The 20,369-nt window shown below is 35.3% G+C and overlaps 1 protein-coding gene across 8 annotated transcripts in view; it reads right to left on the minus strand.

The window, feature by feature from the left end:
- Positions 1–20,369, minus strand: part of ROBO1 (roundabout guidance receptor 1) — a 396,160-nt gene that overhangs the window by 129,271 nt on the left and 246,520 nt on the right. For 7 of the 8 annotated variants that reach the window (XM_027102621.1, XM_027102591.1, XM_027102582.1 and 4 more), the window contains exon 3: positions 10,038–10,195. In XM_027102621.1, the coding sequence (XP_026958422.1) occupies positions 10,038–10,195 (158 nt within the window). Of the gene's footprint in view, positions 1–10,037; positions 10,196–19,309; positions 19,409–20,369 lie in introns of those variants that run through there. The other variant, XM_027102640.1, reaches the window with a different exon arrangement.

The following is a 20,369-nucleotide window of genomic DNA, read 5'->3' on the forward strand; positions in this document are numbered from 1 at the left end:
AAGTCAATCTATTACACAGAGTGGATGCCTTAGGGCATTAGGGCTTAATTCTCTTGTGGAACCCCCAGTTGATTATTGCATTTCCCAGTAGGGGTGAACATAGGATTTTAAATTAGTTTCTTAATATCAATATTAGTCTGAAAACTTTACTTACTCATAATATTCACCTGCACTAAATACTCATGGTGATTCTGTAATAACTGGTTTTCTCACAGTTGTAAATCAGTATAAATAGAAATTTAGATGAGACAAATGCTGGGTCTGTTTTCATATACATATATGGTCTTCTTGTTAATTCAGAAAAGTTGAAATTGCTGTGGCATAAACAGTTCCTGATTTTCCTTTTCCGTCAAGTTATTGATTGCTAAATTTATCCAGAGTTCAGGCAGGTACAACAATAATCACCAGAATACTGATTACTAATACGTACAGAGTGTGTCACCATTTAAAACGACATATAACATGTATTTCCTCACTGGATTCCCACAAGGACACTGTAAACCAATATAGGTATTATTAGACAATTAATTTCACAGATGGATATGATGAAATTTATAGAGATCAAACGTCCATAAAATCATGCATATAGGTTTTAAAACATTGTCTTACAATACATGAAACTGTTTAATTTTACTAATACTGTATTTCAATGACTAAATTTGAAAATGAAGTATGATAGGATATAAATTTACTTTTTAACTCATTTCTTCAGTCTCATGATTCATATTATAGATTCATATTAACTTATATTTAAATCATGAATAAAATTTTTATTCTTTAAAAAAGAGTTTTTATTCTTTAAAACATCATGAATAAAATTTTTATTCTTTAAAACAGATGATATATAATGTGCATGACTCTTTATGTAAGATGGGCAGAAAAAATTTCTGGTTCAATACACCAGTTTCCTTTGACCTTCACACAACAGAACTACATATTTATTTTTCAGGAACACAAATTTAACTTCTCAGGGAAAAGGGGCTCTATGACATCAGCTGCATTAAGCATGTTGATTTCCTGTAGGGGAGCAGAGGGGAAAAGGAAGCAACGGACATTGAACAATGAAAGAAGTTGGAAGACCAGAGGAAAGCACTAATCGAAGGAAGGGAGGAGAAGCAGATGGCTTAGGAAGGAGACATGTGGGAATTGGGGGGGGAAGGAAGTAATTGGCAAGGAGAGGGCTGAATGCCAAATTTATGAAGGATCTGGAGGACACTGGGGATTTGGATGGGATGTGAGTCAGCTGCTTTTTACCAAAATATCACACCAACAAGGGAAATCAAAGAAGCCTACAAAGACACACAGGAAGCAGAAAAGGACTTGAAAAAGAACTGATGACATATTGCATTCTAACAGTTGTACCCCTTAGCATGAGGAATGGGAGGTGTTAAATCATTTTTTATGTATAACTGAATTTTTCTCCTAACTTCACTAATGATTTTCAAAAGTCTTTAACTTGCTTACGAAAGAAATGACATAGATACAACTCTTCTATTTAAACTACATTTTATTTACCTTGTATGAATGAGATATCTCATTCATATATAAATCAATTCATTTAAACCATCTAGGCTTAGGGTGACCAACTGTCTCAGTTTTCCCAGAACCGAGGGTTATTTTTCTGGGACTAGGGATTTTCAGTGCTAACACCAGGACAGTTCCCTGCAAACCAGGATGGCTGGTCATCCCATCTAAGTAAACACCTTAAGAAAAGGCTACTAAATTAACCTTTGCTCATCATGTTAAAACACATAGATGCTAGAAATTTTTTCCACATTTTCAAAGAAGAATGAATAAAGTCTCAATATGGTTATTTGATAAGTAGATGAAATTGACAATAAAATGGTTTCTGGACTATGGATTTGATAGAAATAAATAGCTTAAAATGAAAGTATTTCTTTATAATGTAAATTATTTTTTCTTTTTTTTTTTTTTTTTTTGTTGTTGTTGTTGTTGTTGCTTTCTTTTTTTTTTTGCGGTACGCGGGCCTCTCACTGCTGTGGCCTCTCCCGTTGCAGAGCACAGGCTCCGGACGCGCAGGCTCAGCGGCCATGGCTCACGGGCCCAGCCGCTCCGCGGCATGTGGGATCTTCCCGGACCGGGGCACAAACCCGTGTCCCCTGCATCGGCAGGCGGACTCTCAACCACTGCACCACCAGGGAAGCCCTAAATTATTTTTTCTATTAAGTAACAAGAAAATCTATGAGACATATAAAACATTTTGTAGCATGCTGCTTTGAAGACAGGTAGGAAAAAAATTAAAAATTCAAGACACAGCTTATCTCAAAGAATAATACAAGTCATTCAAAAATGTTTATGTCACAAAGCCACATACAAAAAAGATGGGAAAAGCATGCATTGCTCATCTCTAAATTTTAGCTTAGAAGCTAAGAATTTAGGGCTTCCCTTTGGTGCAGTGGTTAAGGATCCACCTGCCAATGCAGGGGACACGGGTTCAAGCCCTGGTCCAGGAAAATCCCACATACCGTGTAGCAACTAAGCCCGTGCGCCACAACTACTGAGCCTACACTCTAGAGCCCGCACGCCACAACTACTGAAGCCCGTGCACCTAGAGCCCGTGCTCCACAACAAGAGAAGCCACCACAATGAGAAGCCCACGCACCGCAATGAAGAGTAGCCCCCGCTCACCGCAACTACAGAAAGCCCGCACACAGCAACGAAGACCCAACACAGCCAAAAATAAAAATAAATAAAATTTTTTTAAAAAGCTGAGTTTCGAACATGAAAAGAATGTCTTTTAAGCTCTTCTTTTAAATACTAAAATGAAATAATTCAGGATAAATGACGGTGAAAGGTTACTTTGAAGAAACTTACTCTGGAATTTCAGAATTGAGTCCAGGCAGATCTTACCATTTACATTGTACTGTTACTATATTAGTTTTTACAATATTTTATTGTATTTATAGGAAATTGTGAAGCTACTACATCAATATTTTCTTTGACTTAATTATCCATTTATTTATGTAATGTCTCATAATTGCTTAATTTTTCAGCAATAACTTTTGACGTGTGTACAGCTGATGGTATTAGAACCTAGCTAATCCACAGTTTGGACAATTAACTATAAAGTACAGTCAGTTAAGTCATTCTCTGACTCATTCCCTTTTAATATAAGTCCTTCTTTCCCTAAATGCCAAATGGCAAACAGTCATTTATCATCCTCTTTAGATAATCTCCTAAAATCTTTTGAGGTAAGACCTCTAGTGTCCAGAATAAATAATTTTAGTTTATCTGAACTATAACCTTTGGTCGAACTTGACCATTTCTGTGCCATAGTTTGTGAAACTATCAAACTTCAAATTTTATAGATCTTTGTTATGTTACAGTTTTTATTACTGGACATAATATGGACTAATTCTCAAATGTACCAAGCTTAGTTTCAAAACCACTATAACCTCCACTGTGTGAACTAATCTCTCCAGACCCTTACAAACTCAAAGGCAATATTTCACAACGGAAACTAAGAGTTACGGCCATTCTGAGTTGAAATTTGCATTGATAGCAAATCAGAGTCTTTAATATATGTAGCAAAATCTATAGGACCTATAGAAAATGTTGTCAGTAAAACAAAAGGCAGGTGTCCCCGCAGTCAACTGGAGTTAACCACTGCACTAGTGAAATTTTAGTATCTGTGTGACAGGGTCAGGATAAAATGGGTCAATATATATAAAGTGCTTAGAATAGGACCTGGCACATAGTAAGTGCTACATTAAGGGTTTAATATCAATATCCTCTTCCTCCTCCTCTTATCCATAAGACTGAATTGACAGGTATAAGTGTGCCATAATGGAAAGAAAATAGCTTATTCATTGAGTTTTAAAGGAGATTAAATGAGATAATATTAAGTTTCTGGTACATGACAGGTTCTCAATACACAATAGCTATTGTTATTACTATGGTAGAGTAGTAAATTGTTGGTGTCCCTACAACAACCATTTCTAAAACTCCACACATTTGTTTGAAAAACTTCAGACTGAAAAAAATAGAGTGGTGTTTTTTCAGTTTGTTTTCATGATAGACTTAAGCACAAGAGCTGTAACATTCCAGAAGAGCTGTAACATAAATATTTACTGCATATTTACTATGTCCCATGTACTGAGGATTTACTATTATTCCGATAAATATTAATTTATCAATCCAAGTCCAAAGATTTAATTCCCAGTCATAAATCATCAGATCTCATATACAAATACATATAACTGTCATTTTGTTTTGTTAAAATAATGGTATCAATTTGTTATACCAATTTATCATATGTTGAAGTAAACCATATAGTTGATCTTGTCTCATTAGTACCACCTAGGTACTATTGGATACCTTAATACATTTAACTTATGAATACATTTGTTTTTATGCTTATAAATGAATTAAGTAAGTTTTATTTAAATCTTCCGTGAGAGATGGGCTATTTCCTTCTGTCTTTATGCCTGCAATTCCTGTAGCTACCACCAGGAGCATTTTCTTTTTGTACAGAGCCAATACAAAAGATATGGGCGGGGCCTCCCTGGTGGAGCGGTGGTTGAGAGTCCGCCTGCTGATGCAGGGCACGTGGGTTCGTGCCCTGGTCCGGGAGGATCCTGCGTGCCGCGGAGCAGCTGGGCCCGTGAGCCATGGCCGCTGGACCTGCGCGTCCGGAGCCTGTGCTCCGCAGCAGGAGGGGCCGCGGCAGTGAGAGCCCGCGTACCGCAAAAAAAAAAAAAAAAAAAAAAAAAAAAAGATATGGGAAACTGATGCCTCAGACATTCTGCAATTGTGTGACCACCCCAAAACTAGCCTGATTTTTAACACACTTAACTTTTCGCCAAGGTAACAATATTAAAACTACCCAGGTCTACAAATATAAAATAAATGGCAAATTTTTTAATAAGCTTAATACCATTTCACAATGTTTTGACATTAGTAAATTTCTCTTCTCTCTTTATCAATGATAATTGACTCCATTCAAAAACCCAAAATCATGCTAAAATTTTTCTTGGGCATTTTTGGGTCTAGTTGTCAGCTTTTATTCAACATAATTCTGTAATTGACAATCTTTATACATACTTCAGATCTTCTGTAATCTAGGAAATTATTTGCGATATGTACTTTCAACTGTATTTATCTTTTTCTTTAATTCAAGGGCAATTTTAGTTTTTTAACTGAACACAAATTTTTTTCTCAATATTTGGTATTAGATGTTTTCTCCAACCTTAACATTCTCAGTTTTTCACTCATACAAAATAATCTTGACTTTAAGTACAATATTTCCAAAATGTAATGAAATAAACTCTATATATCATTTTTTATAAAGTACATCGAAATGTTATTCTACATCAAAAAGAAGTCTTTGGTCCTCTGATTCATCTCTATGAGAAAAATTCATTTATTAATAATAATGGTTATGACTATGTCTCAGACATATGAAGTAAACCTATTTAATCCAGCCTGCCAGTTAAACTACTTATATTCTCATGCTAAATACACTAAGGTTTAGAAAAAAAAGAACGAACACTAGAGACAAACATCATCTAAGGCCTCCTTCAAATTATTCTAAGAAATACACGCCAAAAAAGTTCTAAAAGATTCTCCTCTCAGGCAGGAAAATAAGAAAATGCTTTTTATATTTTCCTGCATTATAATCATCATAGATCTAAAATTTGGCTTAGAATACAGGTCAGTGTAAAAAGAAGTGACTTAAGAACATCAAAAAAATACAGGTGCAGCTACAATTCAATTACATATTTTCCTTTTTTGTAGGGTGTGGCTTTGTTCTCACAGCTGGGAGAGTTGTACTTTACATTTTCAACAAAGAAAGCCACCACATCAAAGAACTCTAGAAATTCCTATAGCCAAAACTGTAGCAATAACCATGCAATCTTCACTTGTCTTTCATAAAGATATTATGTGCTTTAATCTCTTGTTTGTCTGTACTCAACACATTTGGCAAAGTACTTTAACAATAGAAATGAAAACAGTCATTCAAAAACAAAGCTCAGGAAAGAAGAATCACATAAAATATCTAATAACCAACTTCTCTTAAGAATTTACTTTGAATTTTTGAAAAAAAAATTAGAAATAACATCAGGCATTCTGTTTCTGTTTTAAGTTTTTGTTTTAATTACTCAATTTTAGTTTTGCCTAAAGGAAGAAATCCAACAAAAACAATTATGATTTAAATAAGAGCAGTAATTTTGTATCCAAACTGCTGATTTTTAATCTATTCATTTCCCTGCATGTATAGATGTGTTTTACCTCCAGTGTTTTATCAGTTTAACAGTCATAATTTACACAAAACACACAGATGGTCTTAGAAACAGTAAAAGTTTCAGACATTACAACTTCCTGGCATACGGAACACTATCATGGATCATCATTTTGACAGCATTTAAATGATTTTAAAATTATTTATACATTAACATCTTGGCATCGTTTCATTGTCTATACAATTCTAACGTGTCTGATTTCAATCTTTCCAATTTCTCTTGTACCAGTTCAGTGAGTTTTAACCCCACTCCCTGAAACTGCTCTTGTCAAGGTCATTAATGACTGACCAAGTTGTCAATTCCAGTGGTCAATTCTCAATCCTTACATGACTTGATCTACTGGCTGCAACTGATTCAGTCATTGCCACGTCCTTAAAGCACTATCTCCAGGTGGCTGCCCTTCTAGTTAGCCTCCTTTCTTTCTGACTGCTCCCTTTCAGTCTCCACTGCTCTTTTGCCTCCCGCCCCCCCCACAGAGCTAAAGACTGGATCTCTCTTCCTTTCTATGTATAATCACTCCCTTGGTGATTTCAGTCTCCTGTTTTTAAATAATATGTCCATGCTGATGACTCCCATATTCATTAAGATAGGCTACATTAGTCTGTGCTAGGAAATTCTCTATGATTTAATACAACAAAAATTTCTCATTCATTCTACATGTCCACCATGGGAAGACAGAGGTATGGGGTGGAAAGTTCTACTACACCTAACTCAGGAACCCAGGCTCTTTGGGTGTCCTGGAACATGTGTCCTCCTTGGTTGCCACCTGATAAAGAGAGAGAGCGCTGGAAGCTCACCCACTAGTATTTAACGTCTTTAATTTTCACTCATGGCTCATGAAGCTGAACCAGTGAAATTGCCCTGTGGCAAGGAAGCTGGGAAGTGTTTCATCTGCCCAGAAGGAAGGGAGGACTGTATGGTAATGAGTACTTGTTATGTCTACCACAACTCAAATTTTTCTCCAGCCTCAACCTCAACTCTCAATTTCTGACTCATGTTTCCAACTGCCTATTTGACACTTATACTTGGATATCTAATAAGAATTTCAAAATTACAGTGTCTAAAACTGAGTTCCTGATACTTCCCATCCCAAATCTTCCCTTTTTACAATTAATGGCATCTCGACCTTTTCAGTTGCTCAGACCAATGGATTAAGGTAATCCTTCTCTTTTTCTCACAAGCCACATCCAATCTCTTAGCAAATTCTGTCTGCAATTGCTTCACAGCAGATCCAGAATATAACCTCTCCTCTTCAAACTACCTCCTAAGAGAGTGGTCCAAACCACCGTTTCTCCTTTGCCTGGATTACTGCAAAAACTCCCACTGTGCTCTCCACGTCAGCTATTATCGCCCTTCACTGTGTACTGCAGAGCATGGAGGACTCTGCTGAGAAAACTCTGATGCTTTACACCTTGCTTCGACGAAAAGCCAAACTATTTACAATGTTTACTAGGTCCTAGACAGTCTGGCTAGTTTTGGGTTTTTAAAAAAAAATTTTATTGGAGTACAGTTGATTTACAATGTTGTGTTAGTTTCTTCTGTACAGCACAGTGAATCAGTTATACATTTACACATATCCACTCTTTTTTAGACTCTTTTCCCATATAGGTCATTACAGAGTATTGAGTAGTGTTCCCTGTGCTATACAGTAGGTCCTTATAAGTTATCTATTTCATACATAGTAGTGTGCATATGTCAATCCCAATCTCCCAATTTCTCCCTCCCCACCTTTCCCCCCGGTAACCATAAGATTGTTTTCTACATCTGTGATTCTATTTCTGTTTTGTAAATAAGTTCACTTGTACCATTCTTTTAGATTCCACATGTAAGCGGTATCATATGATATTTGTCCTTCTCTGTCTGACTCACTTCACTGAGTATGACAGTCCCTAGGTCCATCCATGTTGCTCCAGATGTCATTGTTTTGTTCTTTCTTGTGGCTGAATACCGTCTGGCTAGCTGTCACCCCCGATGCTATCTCCAGCAAATCTCCCCTTGCTCACTCTGCTACTCTGCTCCATCCACACTGACCATTCTGCCTGTTTTTATTTTTTGAATGGTAGAGGTACACCCTGCCTTAGGGTCTTTGAACTTACTATTTTGTGTGAACACTCTTTATCCAGATACCTATCTAGTTCCTTCCCTTAATTTTTTCACATCTTTATGTGGAGCATTTCTGGTCATTTCTATTTAAAATTGGAATTCTACCCCAATCTTTATTAATCTATCACTTCATTACTTTTTATAGGACTTATTATAGTCTAATATACTATATGTTATACTATCTATTTTGGTTTTATCTGTATAATTAACCACAGAATATAAACTCCAGAAGGGCATTCACTGATTTTTGTTTAATGCTGCATCTCCAATGCTGAGAATTTTATCATTAATTTGTATTAAACACAAATAGGTAATCGGGAAAGACATGAGGGAGGAGATGGATAATAATGGTTTCAATGAGTTTGAATTTTAGGGTAGGAAAATGTAAATTACAGATAATGGTCATCAAACGACTTAAAATAGTTTTTAAAGGGGAAAATATTATCTTAATTGTGCATAAGTCTAAAAGGAATCTGTTACCACTAACAGGAGAAGCATTTGGTCCCAGAATCTCTACTCCCCTGCTCCCTTAACTCTATTTCCCCGAGTCAATATTTCCAAATATAGTTCACTTTGCTATGTGGCTCGTCAGCATCTCCTAAAAGTACAGCTAGGTCCTTCTCACTCCAATTCCTAGAATTAATCATTTGACAGACTCATTCTAATTCGGATCAATGCAGGAAAAATGCTTGATTTTCTTTCAAGGTCTCTAAATCCCTGTCCACCACAACCTTCTCTCTTTTTTTTTTTTTTTCCTCACTATTTAATTTTCATGCTAACCTGCTAGCTGGTTATTCAGAAACAGTGCAAGCATTTATTAGGATTATGTGGTCTGTGTTATAATTTTGTTCTTCTACAACTTTAGCAGTGACCTTTGCCTTACACACACATTCTCCTGGGAAACATTAAATCTTGGCTCATAAATTCACAATAGATAGACAGTATGTGCAGAACAAAGAAAACAGAAAAGGGGAATGTTGTACAATCATAGAATCAATGAGAGCTGGTTTACTTAGGTACTTTAGTTAACACCTTACAAGATAGAAAAAGCAAAGAAGCCTCACAGAATCGCTGCTGTCAGAAGAAAACGCATCATTACTTACTACAGACAGCATACTTCCCTACTCACATCACAGCAGAAATTTGAAATCCAGTAATCTAGTCACACTATTTTATTCTGGAATGAGATCAATCCATCATTAACCATCATTCAGAATGAGATTTGATTTTTCAGAAATGATATCAAACTCTACAGAACAGAAAATCAATTTAAAAAGGAGAAAGAGATAAAAATTCTTAAGGGATTTCCTTCTGGAAATATACTGTATTTCTGAATTCTATTTATAATTTTTTTACTATACCATCTAGAAATGTGATATGCCCTGAGTGATGCAAATAATTATGTCATACACAAAAGTGTTAACTCTAAGACATTGACATAGAAATTAAAGTCTTCTTTTACTGAATAGCAAACTAAACAACATGCATTTTCCTCACTTATTTTTATGTCAACACAAGGAGAACTGAAATATATTTATTTTAAAAGAAGAATTGAAAATGGGAGTTAATGCAATCCTGTATTTGAAAGCACCTACTTTTTTCTCTTTTTCTTTCGTGAAGATATACACAGTTGGATTTTAAATGTCCCCCACCGCTGGCTTAAATACTTACAGTTATTCTTTCATCTTTATCATCCAGTGGAGAGCCATCTTTTCTCCACGAAATGGTGGGCTCCGGATGGCCTCGTGGAGGCTGGCATTCCATCACTGCAGGCTCTCCCACAGCCACCATGACATCGGAAGGGTTTTGTCTGAAGTCATCCCGTAGTACTGCAGGCACAAGATTAAATCATTACACTCAACGGTGAAATATACAGTCCTTATCTCTGAACTTCAGCGAAGGAGACATTTATTATAGTAAACGACTACTAACAGCTATCTCAGTACATCTTGGAAAATCTGTATCTACTTACAGACATATGCAATTTAATAATGATATCTGGCCTTAAGCACACGACAGGGATAATTTGATATTCTTCACAGGTCAGTGGGCAAGTGATTTTTGCTGCCTAGTGCCCTCACAGTTAGCATTTGGCTTATCTCTAACTTGCACTTCTCTGTCTACTGCCTACAGTTTTTCATCCATGTGCTAATGAATATAACCAAACCCTCCTTTTACTTACATGACACGTTGGGATGATGCTTTCTGTTATTAAATGGATTACACATGCATACAAGCAAAAATATTAAAAGTAAAAATAGGGCTTCCCTGGTGGCGCAGTGGTTGAGAGTCCGCCTGCCGATGCAGGGGACGCGTGTTCGTGCCCCGGTCCAGAAAGATCCCACATGCCGCGGAGCGGCTGGGCCCGTGAGCCACGGCCGCTGGGCCTGCGCGTCCGGAGCCTGTGCTCCGCAACGGGAGAGGTTACAGCAGTGAGAGGCCCGCGTACCACACACACACACACACACACACACACACACACACACACACACAAAATATATATATATATATACTTCCAAGCATGCATTTGACTGAGGTATTTTAAAGATATTTCAAACTAGTGTATAACAGTATATAGTCACTATAATTTAAATATGTCCATTACAAAAACTTTAGACATACTTGCAAAGTGACTAAATTCAAACCACTGTCTGTTTTTCCATTATCACTGAGTGAGGGGCAGTGTTAAAAGGCACCAGTGATGATGACAGCATTGCTACCAACCATGTCACTTTGTATGTTCTGTACTTTTTATTTTTTGTGGATTTGGTGAGGAGTACACATTACTTCATTTAAATCTCAAACCTGCTCAGAATAAGAGATATTATTAACTCCATTTATATCATTAAACATAATTTTTTAGAGGAGGAAACAATTCATTACTATAATCCTAACGGGATACTAATATAATACTAACATACTGTGAACCAGTATTATTCACTTTGCGATTATTGCAATAAAATGTAGAAAATAAATCAAACATGTATTTCGAAAATAGTTAATACAGTATAATTGTCTTCAGTATTTTGTTAACACCAAGAAATCATGAATTATTTGGCATCAATCAGCCTTAAATCACAGCTCTGTTGTTTACGAGGTAGGTAATCTCGAACACATTACTTAATACCTCTGTTTCCATATTTACAAAGCAGGAATGGAAATACACACTTCAATACAAAAATCTAAAAATGTTAGTTACCTTTCTCCCACCCCATTTTCCCCCAGTGTGTAATAAAAGGTGAACAATTTTAGTAATCTAATTTGATACTTAATATGCTCATTGGTATGTTAAGTGCACAGATTCGAAGTGATAAATATTTATCTTTAAAAATCTATTGAATTAAATATTTGATACTACAATTTTGTACTGGAATGAATGTCTTTCCATTTCAATGGCATTTAAAAATACTGTCATGGATGAAGTACTACAATGAAAAAAAAACTTACGATTTCAAAAGTCACTCTTAAATTTTGGTTTCAAAACCCCAAATAAGCTTAGAGACTTACAAAATACTATACTTTTCTCTTACAATTCTCCACTTTTCCTTCCTCTATGCCAGCTAAGTGTGTGCATACATCTGAGTAAGCCTTAATATCCACTCAACAAAACCACTTTTTAATCTACATATTACAACAACTTGGGCACAATATGACAGTATTAACACTTGGAAAATACCGCTTCAAACAGGAGATGTCTGTCCTCATTTTTGGAAAGAACAGTAAAAGGAAAAAGCAAAGGAGATATGATCACACCACACTGTTGTAAGTCTAACTCCATAGACACACTATTTACTAATAAAATACACAGACACAAAGATAAGCCTTGCTGAACTGAAAACTGCAGCTACTGTTAGCACATTATAAAAGAACAGAGTACGAAGACTTCCACTATTTATGAATTTACACTACTATTAGGTATTAAGAATACACCACAAATAAAATGTAAGGTTTATAGAAAAAGCAAATGAATTGACCTTAACAAACAGTATGTGCTTTTGCTAGATCACATTATTAATCTAAGATAACACCTCTGAAAATTTTTAACACCCTCGAAACATGCAGAAGTGAAATACTTTTCAAATTAAAATAAATAATTTGCACCACTGTTCTGTTCGGTGAGCTTAAAACCAACTTGGTAACACTATATCTTATTTACAAATTGAGATATCTCAAATAAACCAATGAAGAATAAAATGTCTTTCAAAAATATCAAAGGTCTAAGTCAGATAAATCAAGGGTTTTCTTTTTTCTTTTCCATTTACTATGTTATTTGGGTTTTTACAGCATATAATGAAAAGCTAACAAAATGTAATCCATTAAAGATTGTTGCTTAGATAATGTTCATGTAATTATTTTTGCAGCTGTGAAACACAGAACTCTAGCATTGCTTATGGTGACAGGCAACCTTGCATAAAGTTATGAATTTAAGATTTTTTTCTCTCTTCTATAAAAGCAACTTTTTTTCTTACTTGCCTTGAACATTTCCTTTTGGGGAAAAAACAGTATGTGTCACATTATAAAATGATATGAACTTCTGGTTAAACTATCCAATTTTTTTAATTCATACGTATATTTAAGAAATTAAAATAAAAATTGAATTCAAATGACTGGCAGCATCTTGCAGAAAAAACGATGGTAACCAGAAATAATCTCAAACACAGATCCTTTAAAAGAAAATCTCTCCTTTTCTTCTGTAACATCTCTACTAATCAAAGTGTATATTCTCAAATGTTTCTTAATTTGAATAGTATGAAATTCTAAAATATGGAACTAACTTTTGAAAAGATTTAATATTAATTTGATAACATATATAATGTATCTAAGTAGACACCACCTAAAAAGGTTGTTAAACCACAGTTCATCCTAATATCATATTTCTTCCATATTTATGTAATTGTTTTATGTTTACAGGTTGGTGCATGTAATTTGGCTCAACTTCTTTTCACTTTTTTTTCATTCTGTTCAATTAGAAAAAAAAAACATAAGCTTCATTGAATCTGAATCTCCTGAAGTTTTTGGTCTAAAAAAAATGGCCAACTAAAGTTTATCCTTTAAAACAAAACATATAATCATTTGTCTTTCTGAAAAACCATACATCAATTTTAATACAGTTCTCAGAATAAGTAAATTTGCTTTCAGAAAAGGATTCTAAAATTCAGTGCTGACTTTGCAACCTATTTGGGTAATATTGAAAAGACAAGGGGCAAAGTGAAAAAATACGTTAAATGGAAACTTTCAAATATTATGGAGATTTTAATATTTGTAACACACTTTTTAAAAGCATTGTGGGAAATTTTAGAACTGAATGAAACATAAAATTATAGAAAGGGCAGGAGTCTTTGACAACATCTAATCCATCCCACAAATAGAGGCAACTGAATCCCAGCTTTGTCACTAGCCTGTGTTATTTGTCAGGAACAGACCAGAAGAAAACATCAGTATCCTGATTTCCAAGGCAATGCTCTTTTTAAAATTTTTTACCATGTCACCATTTTACTGTAAAATGCAATTTTCCTAATCTTTTGTATTTCCAACAAATCCACTCCCTTACTGCAGAAGGTTTGACTCACCAGTGATTGTACATCAGTGCACTGCAGTCTCAGGACTGCCCCATTTTGGTGAGGCTCAAATGCTCCCCAAATTAATTTTGTTCCCTAATCATGTGGTGAGCATATGTGAACTATAATACTCTGGCTTCATGAATCACAGAATCTTGGTGTAGTCAGGGGCCTAGGAGATGTGGGACCCAAACTTTTTCTTTTAGAAATTAATAATCTAAGGCTCCTCAGGAGGAGAGGAGCTCATCACATAAATAAGAATAATGATATTGTTAGCAATATAATAATAATGTTAGCAATGGCTGACAATTATTGAACATTTACTATGTAAGGAACCATGCCAAGTATCCACTCATTTAATCCTCAAAACAAGGCTATGAAAAAGTGACTTTATTAGTTACATTTTATGAATGCGGAATTTGTAAAGACAGGAGCAGAGTCCACCAAGGACACTTTTCCATCAACTTGCCCACCCATCTGATCTTAACAATGTATGCACAAATCTAAATATATAGCTATTATGATATAATTAATACTTCAGCCTCTTTCCAGTAGAACCGCAGTTGAGTGAGAAATTTCCCTCTTGAGACTCAAATGGCTGCCTTTGAATATATTGTGTATTCTTGTATCTTCTCAGATTTTTCCACGTTTGGAAGAGGCCACTGAAGATTTTCAGTGGCATACTGAGAATTAGAAATCATCATTCAGATTACCTATGTCGTGCTTTTATTATGATTCTTCTATTTCAACAACAAAATGACTGAAAAAGCTGCACAATAATAAGCATCTTAATTAAATATGAGCATTTAAATTAGAATTTTAATGGGTATCTTGGGAAAAACAGAGGAAGAGAATATGCAGTCCTGGGAATTTATTTTTCTACTTGAAAAGATAACTTTTATCAATGAAACCTCGCAGCAAATAGTAGTAAGCAGTCGACAGGGGAAGGGAAAAAAATGAATGAAACCCTTAAAAATGGGACATATTTGAGGAGAAAATAAATGAGGAAGTGTATTCCCAAAGGCAACAGCTTTAAGGATGCTCAGAGACAGCCTGCCTCGGTTACAATGTACCACTTCAACTGCTTTCAAAATCACTAATCACTTCTATTGTCTTTAACTAGCAGAGATTGTATTACTCACTTCTTTGATACTTTTAGTTCGTTATCTAAATGTCTACTTAACATAAGTAAGTTGTATTTCATTTTAAAATAACTATTATTCTTTCATTTAACACATCTGTACTGAGCACATACTTGGGTGCTTGGCACCCGTGCTATAACATTTGTATTTCCCTTGCAGCACAGTTTACATCAGTGGAGAGGTAGGTCAAGAAACAACATTAATCTTCACCTTGTCAGGAAATGGTAATACAATAGGGTTTATTGCAGGTTATTTTGTATTAAGATATATGCTTTAGAAGCCAGCCAAGGAAGCATATCATAAAGGCGTAACTATTTGCATTCTTACTTTTTAAGCTCACAGCGTTACCCAGAAGAGCAAAGTGTTATCTGGCGTAAAATGTTTTTCAAAACTCCTTAACATTTCTTAAAATAAAATCATAATTCCAAATGTTTAAAAGCATTCCAACCAAAGGGAGGTATGTCCAGAAACATATTTTAACCCATTTAAAAAAAAAACTAAAATGATAACGTATAAAATAATCTTTCATGAAGTATTATCTATTTTATAGCATCATATTCTAAAGCTAAGGCATTTGATATTTAAAATGATGCATGCACACATCAATTCTGTATAAAGTTATGATTTAGTCATGATCATTTCCTAAAGGGTACATATTAACTTTTTAAAATTTGACACTGAAAAGATCTATGAATGCTCTTCAATAATTATGTCATCTTCCACTTGTGTTTTTTGTAGCATGCAACTTTATTTTGAAACCTTAAATTATACTTTGGTTAAGATCCTGGAAGAAAGTATGCTAGTAAAAGCACTTATTTTCTCAACTACTGCAGCTTTTCAAGATTCACAAACCTCCTATGCTCTACCCTAGGAAAGCAGTACTTTTTTTAAAAAAAATTATACATTCTGAAAAAGTGATATAGTATGGATGGATGTCAAACATCACTCAATCTTAACTAGCACTGAATACAAAGCCCTGCAAATAGAAAGATAAGTTATTACCAAAATGAAAGTAATTAATAGCCATTTATTGGGTTTTGTTTTAAACAACATATGATGGAGGAACAGGCTTAAACACAGTTGCATGCCTCTGTGTTCTGCTGGGCGGCAGCAATGGGGGAAAGCCATCCTTGCTCTTTTAGTGATTAGAATTACTTCCAGGTTGGGTCCAAGCTTAAACCACATTCCCATTTTGCAGAAACATGGACAGCATAGTGACACTTCCTAGGAAAAGCTCTCACAGCTCTCTGCTGTCAATGTTTTCTGGTTTCATTATTTCACTTCAGGAATCATGTGTTGCTACAAGATGTACCCTAGAGTGTATTACACTGGCACCAAGTCATCAAGACAAAGGGGTGAAGTTTGGCATGCTAGATTTACGTTAAAACCTATGATGCATTCCAGAGAAAGGTGTACCTCAATAAGGATTAACATTTAAATAGTTAATATTCAGCAGACTTGCAATCTGGTAGATCATAAAAAATGAACTCCCAAAGTTAGTCAGGTTGCTAAAATCATATGTTCTCACTTAAAGATGTCAGTAGCTTACTAGATGTTTGATTTGTATACACTTTCAACTATAAATTAAATGGATTTATTAATGAAGAATGCAGCTTTTGTAAAACACCATTTGATAGAGTATTATTTGTAGATAATGTTTATTTAGGAGTCAAAAAACACAAGTCAGGGATTTTAGAATCACCCCATGTATCCCACCACTATGCTATGATTTTAATAGGTATATTCACAATGGCTCAGTTATTTCCATACAGAACAGAAAATTTTACACTCCATCTTGCTAGGGTTATTACGAAGACTAATTATTTAGTGTTTGTACAGGACTTGCCATTTATATGTGCATTACATCTGCAAAGAAGTATTACTATTAGTCACTATGTGAGGAATTGCCAAATTTCTCAGCTGCCAGTACAAATGGAAAGGAGGACAAAGAATGCCATTGATGAGGGTTTCTAAGTGCCAGAGCAAAAGTCATATTCAGGAGTAGGCTGGCGGGTTAAAAAAACACAGATACAATGAGACTATCTGAGGTATGGGACCCTGATTAGGGCAGGAGAGACGTGTTCTTTCTTTTATAACATCCAACTTTCTATTTAGCGCCCTGCTAAATAGAAATATATATATATATATATATTCCTTGATCAAAGGAATATACTTATCTATTTATTGTCTGGCTTTTTGTATTCAAATGTCAGCTCCATGAGAACGAGAAGTTTGTTTTTGTCACTCTATGTATCCAGTGCCTAGAATAATGCCCAAGACATAGTGGGCATTCAGAACATAAATATTTACAATACACCTTCTGAATGCTGGGTATTATATCTGAAATAGCGCTAACATCAGCTCAAGTCCTACATTCATGGTGTGCAAGGTATGGGGAGGAGACAGATAATAGTCAAATAAACACATGCATAGATACACAGCTACAATTGTGATACATGACATGAAGGAAAGGATAGGATTGCTGTGTGAGAAACTAATGAAGGAAATAATTTAAATAACAGTTCAACTAAATCCTGAAAAATGAATAGAACTTATCCTATGGAAGTGTATTGCAGGCATAGGAAATAATCCAGGTTGAAGAAAAAAACTTTAAGAGACTCAGACTCTGGTTAGTGGGACAGGTTGACACTGGTGCACCATGAGATTGTCAGGGGAAGGAGAGGCCAGATCTGCTGCGCACAGCGGTCATGATAAAGGGTCAGTTTTTATTTTAATTCCCATGAGAAGCCACTTCTGTAGTTTTTAAGCAGAGCTGGAATTATCCTATTTAAATATTCATTTTAGTGCCTCTGTGAATGAAATGAAGAGGGAAATAAGAACTGAAGTGGAGAGACCAATTAGAAGGCTATTGTAGTAATTAAGGGGGAAAATGATGATTATTTTTATACTATTATAATGACACTGGATTTGGTACAAAAGGGAAAGGAGAGGTATACACTGGGGGTAAAAATCAAAACAACTTCTTGAGGGGTTGAAGCTGAAAGAGAGAAAGATGTCAACAGTGATACCCCAGGTTTCTGATTTGAAGAACTGAACATGCCATTTTTAAGGGATAAGAGGACAGAGAGATAATATACAGACAAATCCTCCCATGAGGAGAATAGAAAAATAAGAAACCCATATCATCAAATTATGTGTACATATGTAAAAGTTGATAATTTGGGAGGAGAAGAATAATATGAAAATTGTTTTATTGATTAAAAATGCTATGGTTTCAAATTCTGCCCCTTAGTATTTAACACAGGACTCACATTTACCTGTTTAGACCTTTATGCTACTACATTCCAAATCTCAACTGCTTATTCATATCTCTTGATTAATTATATTATAACTATTAGGATGACAAAGTTTAATTTTGTTTGATGCATATCATTTTTAACTGACTGAAAATCTGACACAAAACTAACTGATTTTGATTATATAGGTATATATACAAATATGTGATTATACCTGTCTGTATATGTGTGATGTATATATATGATTACTAATAACTGAAATATTGTTTTGATACCCATACGTTGCAGCAAATTAATAAAAACTCACTTAGTCATTTTGTTCAGAGAATAAGACAACTCAAAACATTAGGGCATTTTTCCGGACTGCCATCAATTAAGCTTAATTTACTATTTATGTATAAGAGAATCAACAGCATAATAAATGTTATTACATAATTAGAATAGTCAGAAAATTCACATTTGTCAGAAGTTTCCAAAATCTCTAAAGCATAGTAAAATTCCCTGGGAAAATGCTGCGTCATGAAACTATTGAGGATTTATTTGCGATTCACTCATTTGTTCATTCACTCAATAAAAGTACTATTGTACTAGGAGGTGGTGGCTAATAAGATAAACAAGACATAGTTGATCTATGCTTTCAAGGCACTTATTTGGGTTTTTTCTTTCTTTCTTTCTTTTTTTCTCTTTTGTCACAGAATGCCTCGTTCAACTGAAACTTTAGACAAAGGTTTAACATGCAAAATAGATCAAGGGGATAATGTTGACTCCTCCAACTGGGGCTGCCCTGCAGGGGAATTCAGGCCTAGCGGTAAACTGACATACGGGAGGGTACATAAATTTCCCCAGCTCCTATAGCTATATTGTATGTAGCTAGTTAAGTGATAACCCTGGATTCAGGTTTGGACCTGGATTCAGTGGGATACCAGAGCCTACATTTTTAGCACTAAACTCTAGTGGCTTTTTAGGAGATAGATAGATATTCAGACCTGAGTCTGTCTCCTTGCCAGTTTATAAGAGAACTCCACTTCTGTGCCATTTCAAAATGCATCCAGCTTTCACTGTCATTTCGAACTGAAATGTGGAGTCGTCATTCCTTGCCTCTAAAATAATGCGTAAAATAGGCCTGTATTACTACAGCTTCTAAAACCATAAACTTATACGATCTAAGTGCAACCTCCCCCACTTCCACCGCCACCCCCAATTGCAGATGAGGACCTGAAGTCAGGTGCTAAATAAAACGATTCAAGGTTGTACAAATGAGGACCTGAAGTCAGGCGCTAAAAGGATTCAAGGTTGTACCAATGAGGACCTGAAGTCAGGCGCTAAATAAAAGGATTCAAGGTTGTACAAACGAGGACCTGAAGTCAGGCGCTAAATAAAAGGATTCAAGGTTGTACAAACGAGGACCTGAAGTCAGGCGCTAAATAGAAGGATTCAAGGTTGTACAAACGAGGACCTGAAGTCAGGCGCTAAAAGGATTCAAGGTTGTACAAATGACGACCTGAAGTCAGGCGCTAAAAGGATTCAAGGTTGTACAAATGACGACCTGAAGTCAGGCGCTAAATAAAAGGATTCAAGGTTGTACAAATGACGACCTGCAGTCGGGCGCTAAAAGGATTCAAGGTTGTACAGATGAGGACCTGAAGTCAGGCGCTAAATAAAAGGATTCAAGGTTGTACAAATGAGGACCTGAAGTCAGGCACTAAATAAATGGATTCAAGGTTGTACAAATGAGTGACTGGACACAGTAGGACTGATCTTGAAACAACTATTTTTCATACTTTGTTTTCATAGGCATTTTTTGAAGTGCCTGAGAAAGATTAGAATGTTTTCTAATTAAAATATTTACTGGGAAACAAAGGTGGTTGTTAAAAAACAGAAACAAAGCCCCAGGTGTTTCTTTACCTTCTCAAGCTCCATGCCAGCAGCTAAACAGGAGAAGGCCTAAAAGCAGTTTTCAGATTTTATGGGGGTCTAATGGCAACAGTCTCAAGGGAGAAAAATCCTCACAGTTTAAAATGATCTCGTTAAAACTTCTCCAGTAAT

The sequence above is a fragment of the Aethalodelphis obliquidens genome, unplaced genomic scaffold, assembly GCF_003676395.1.
Source record: "Aethalodelphis obliquidens isolate GAN/ISIS:26980383/991018 unplaced genomic scaffold, ASM367639v1 scaffold1, whole genome shotgun sequence".
Taxonomy (NCBI): domain Eukaryota; kingdom Metazoa; phylum Chordata; class Mammalia; order Artiodactyla; family Delphinidae; genus Aethalodelphis; species Aethalodelphis obliquidens.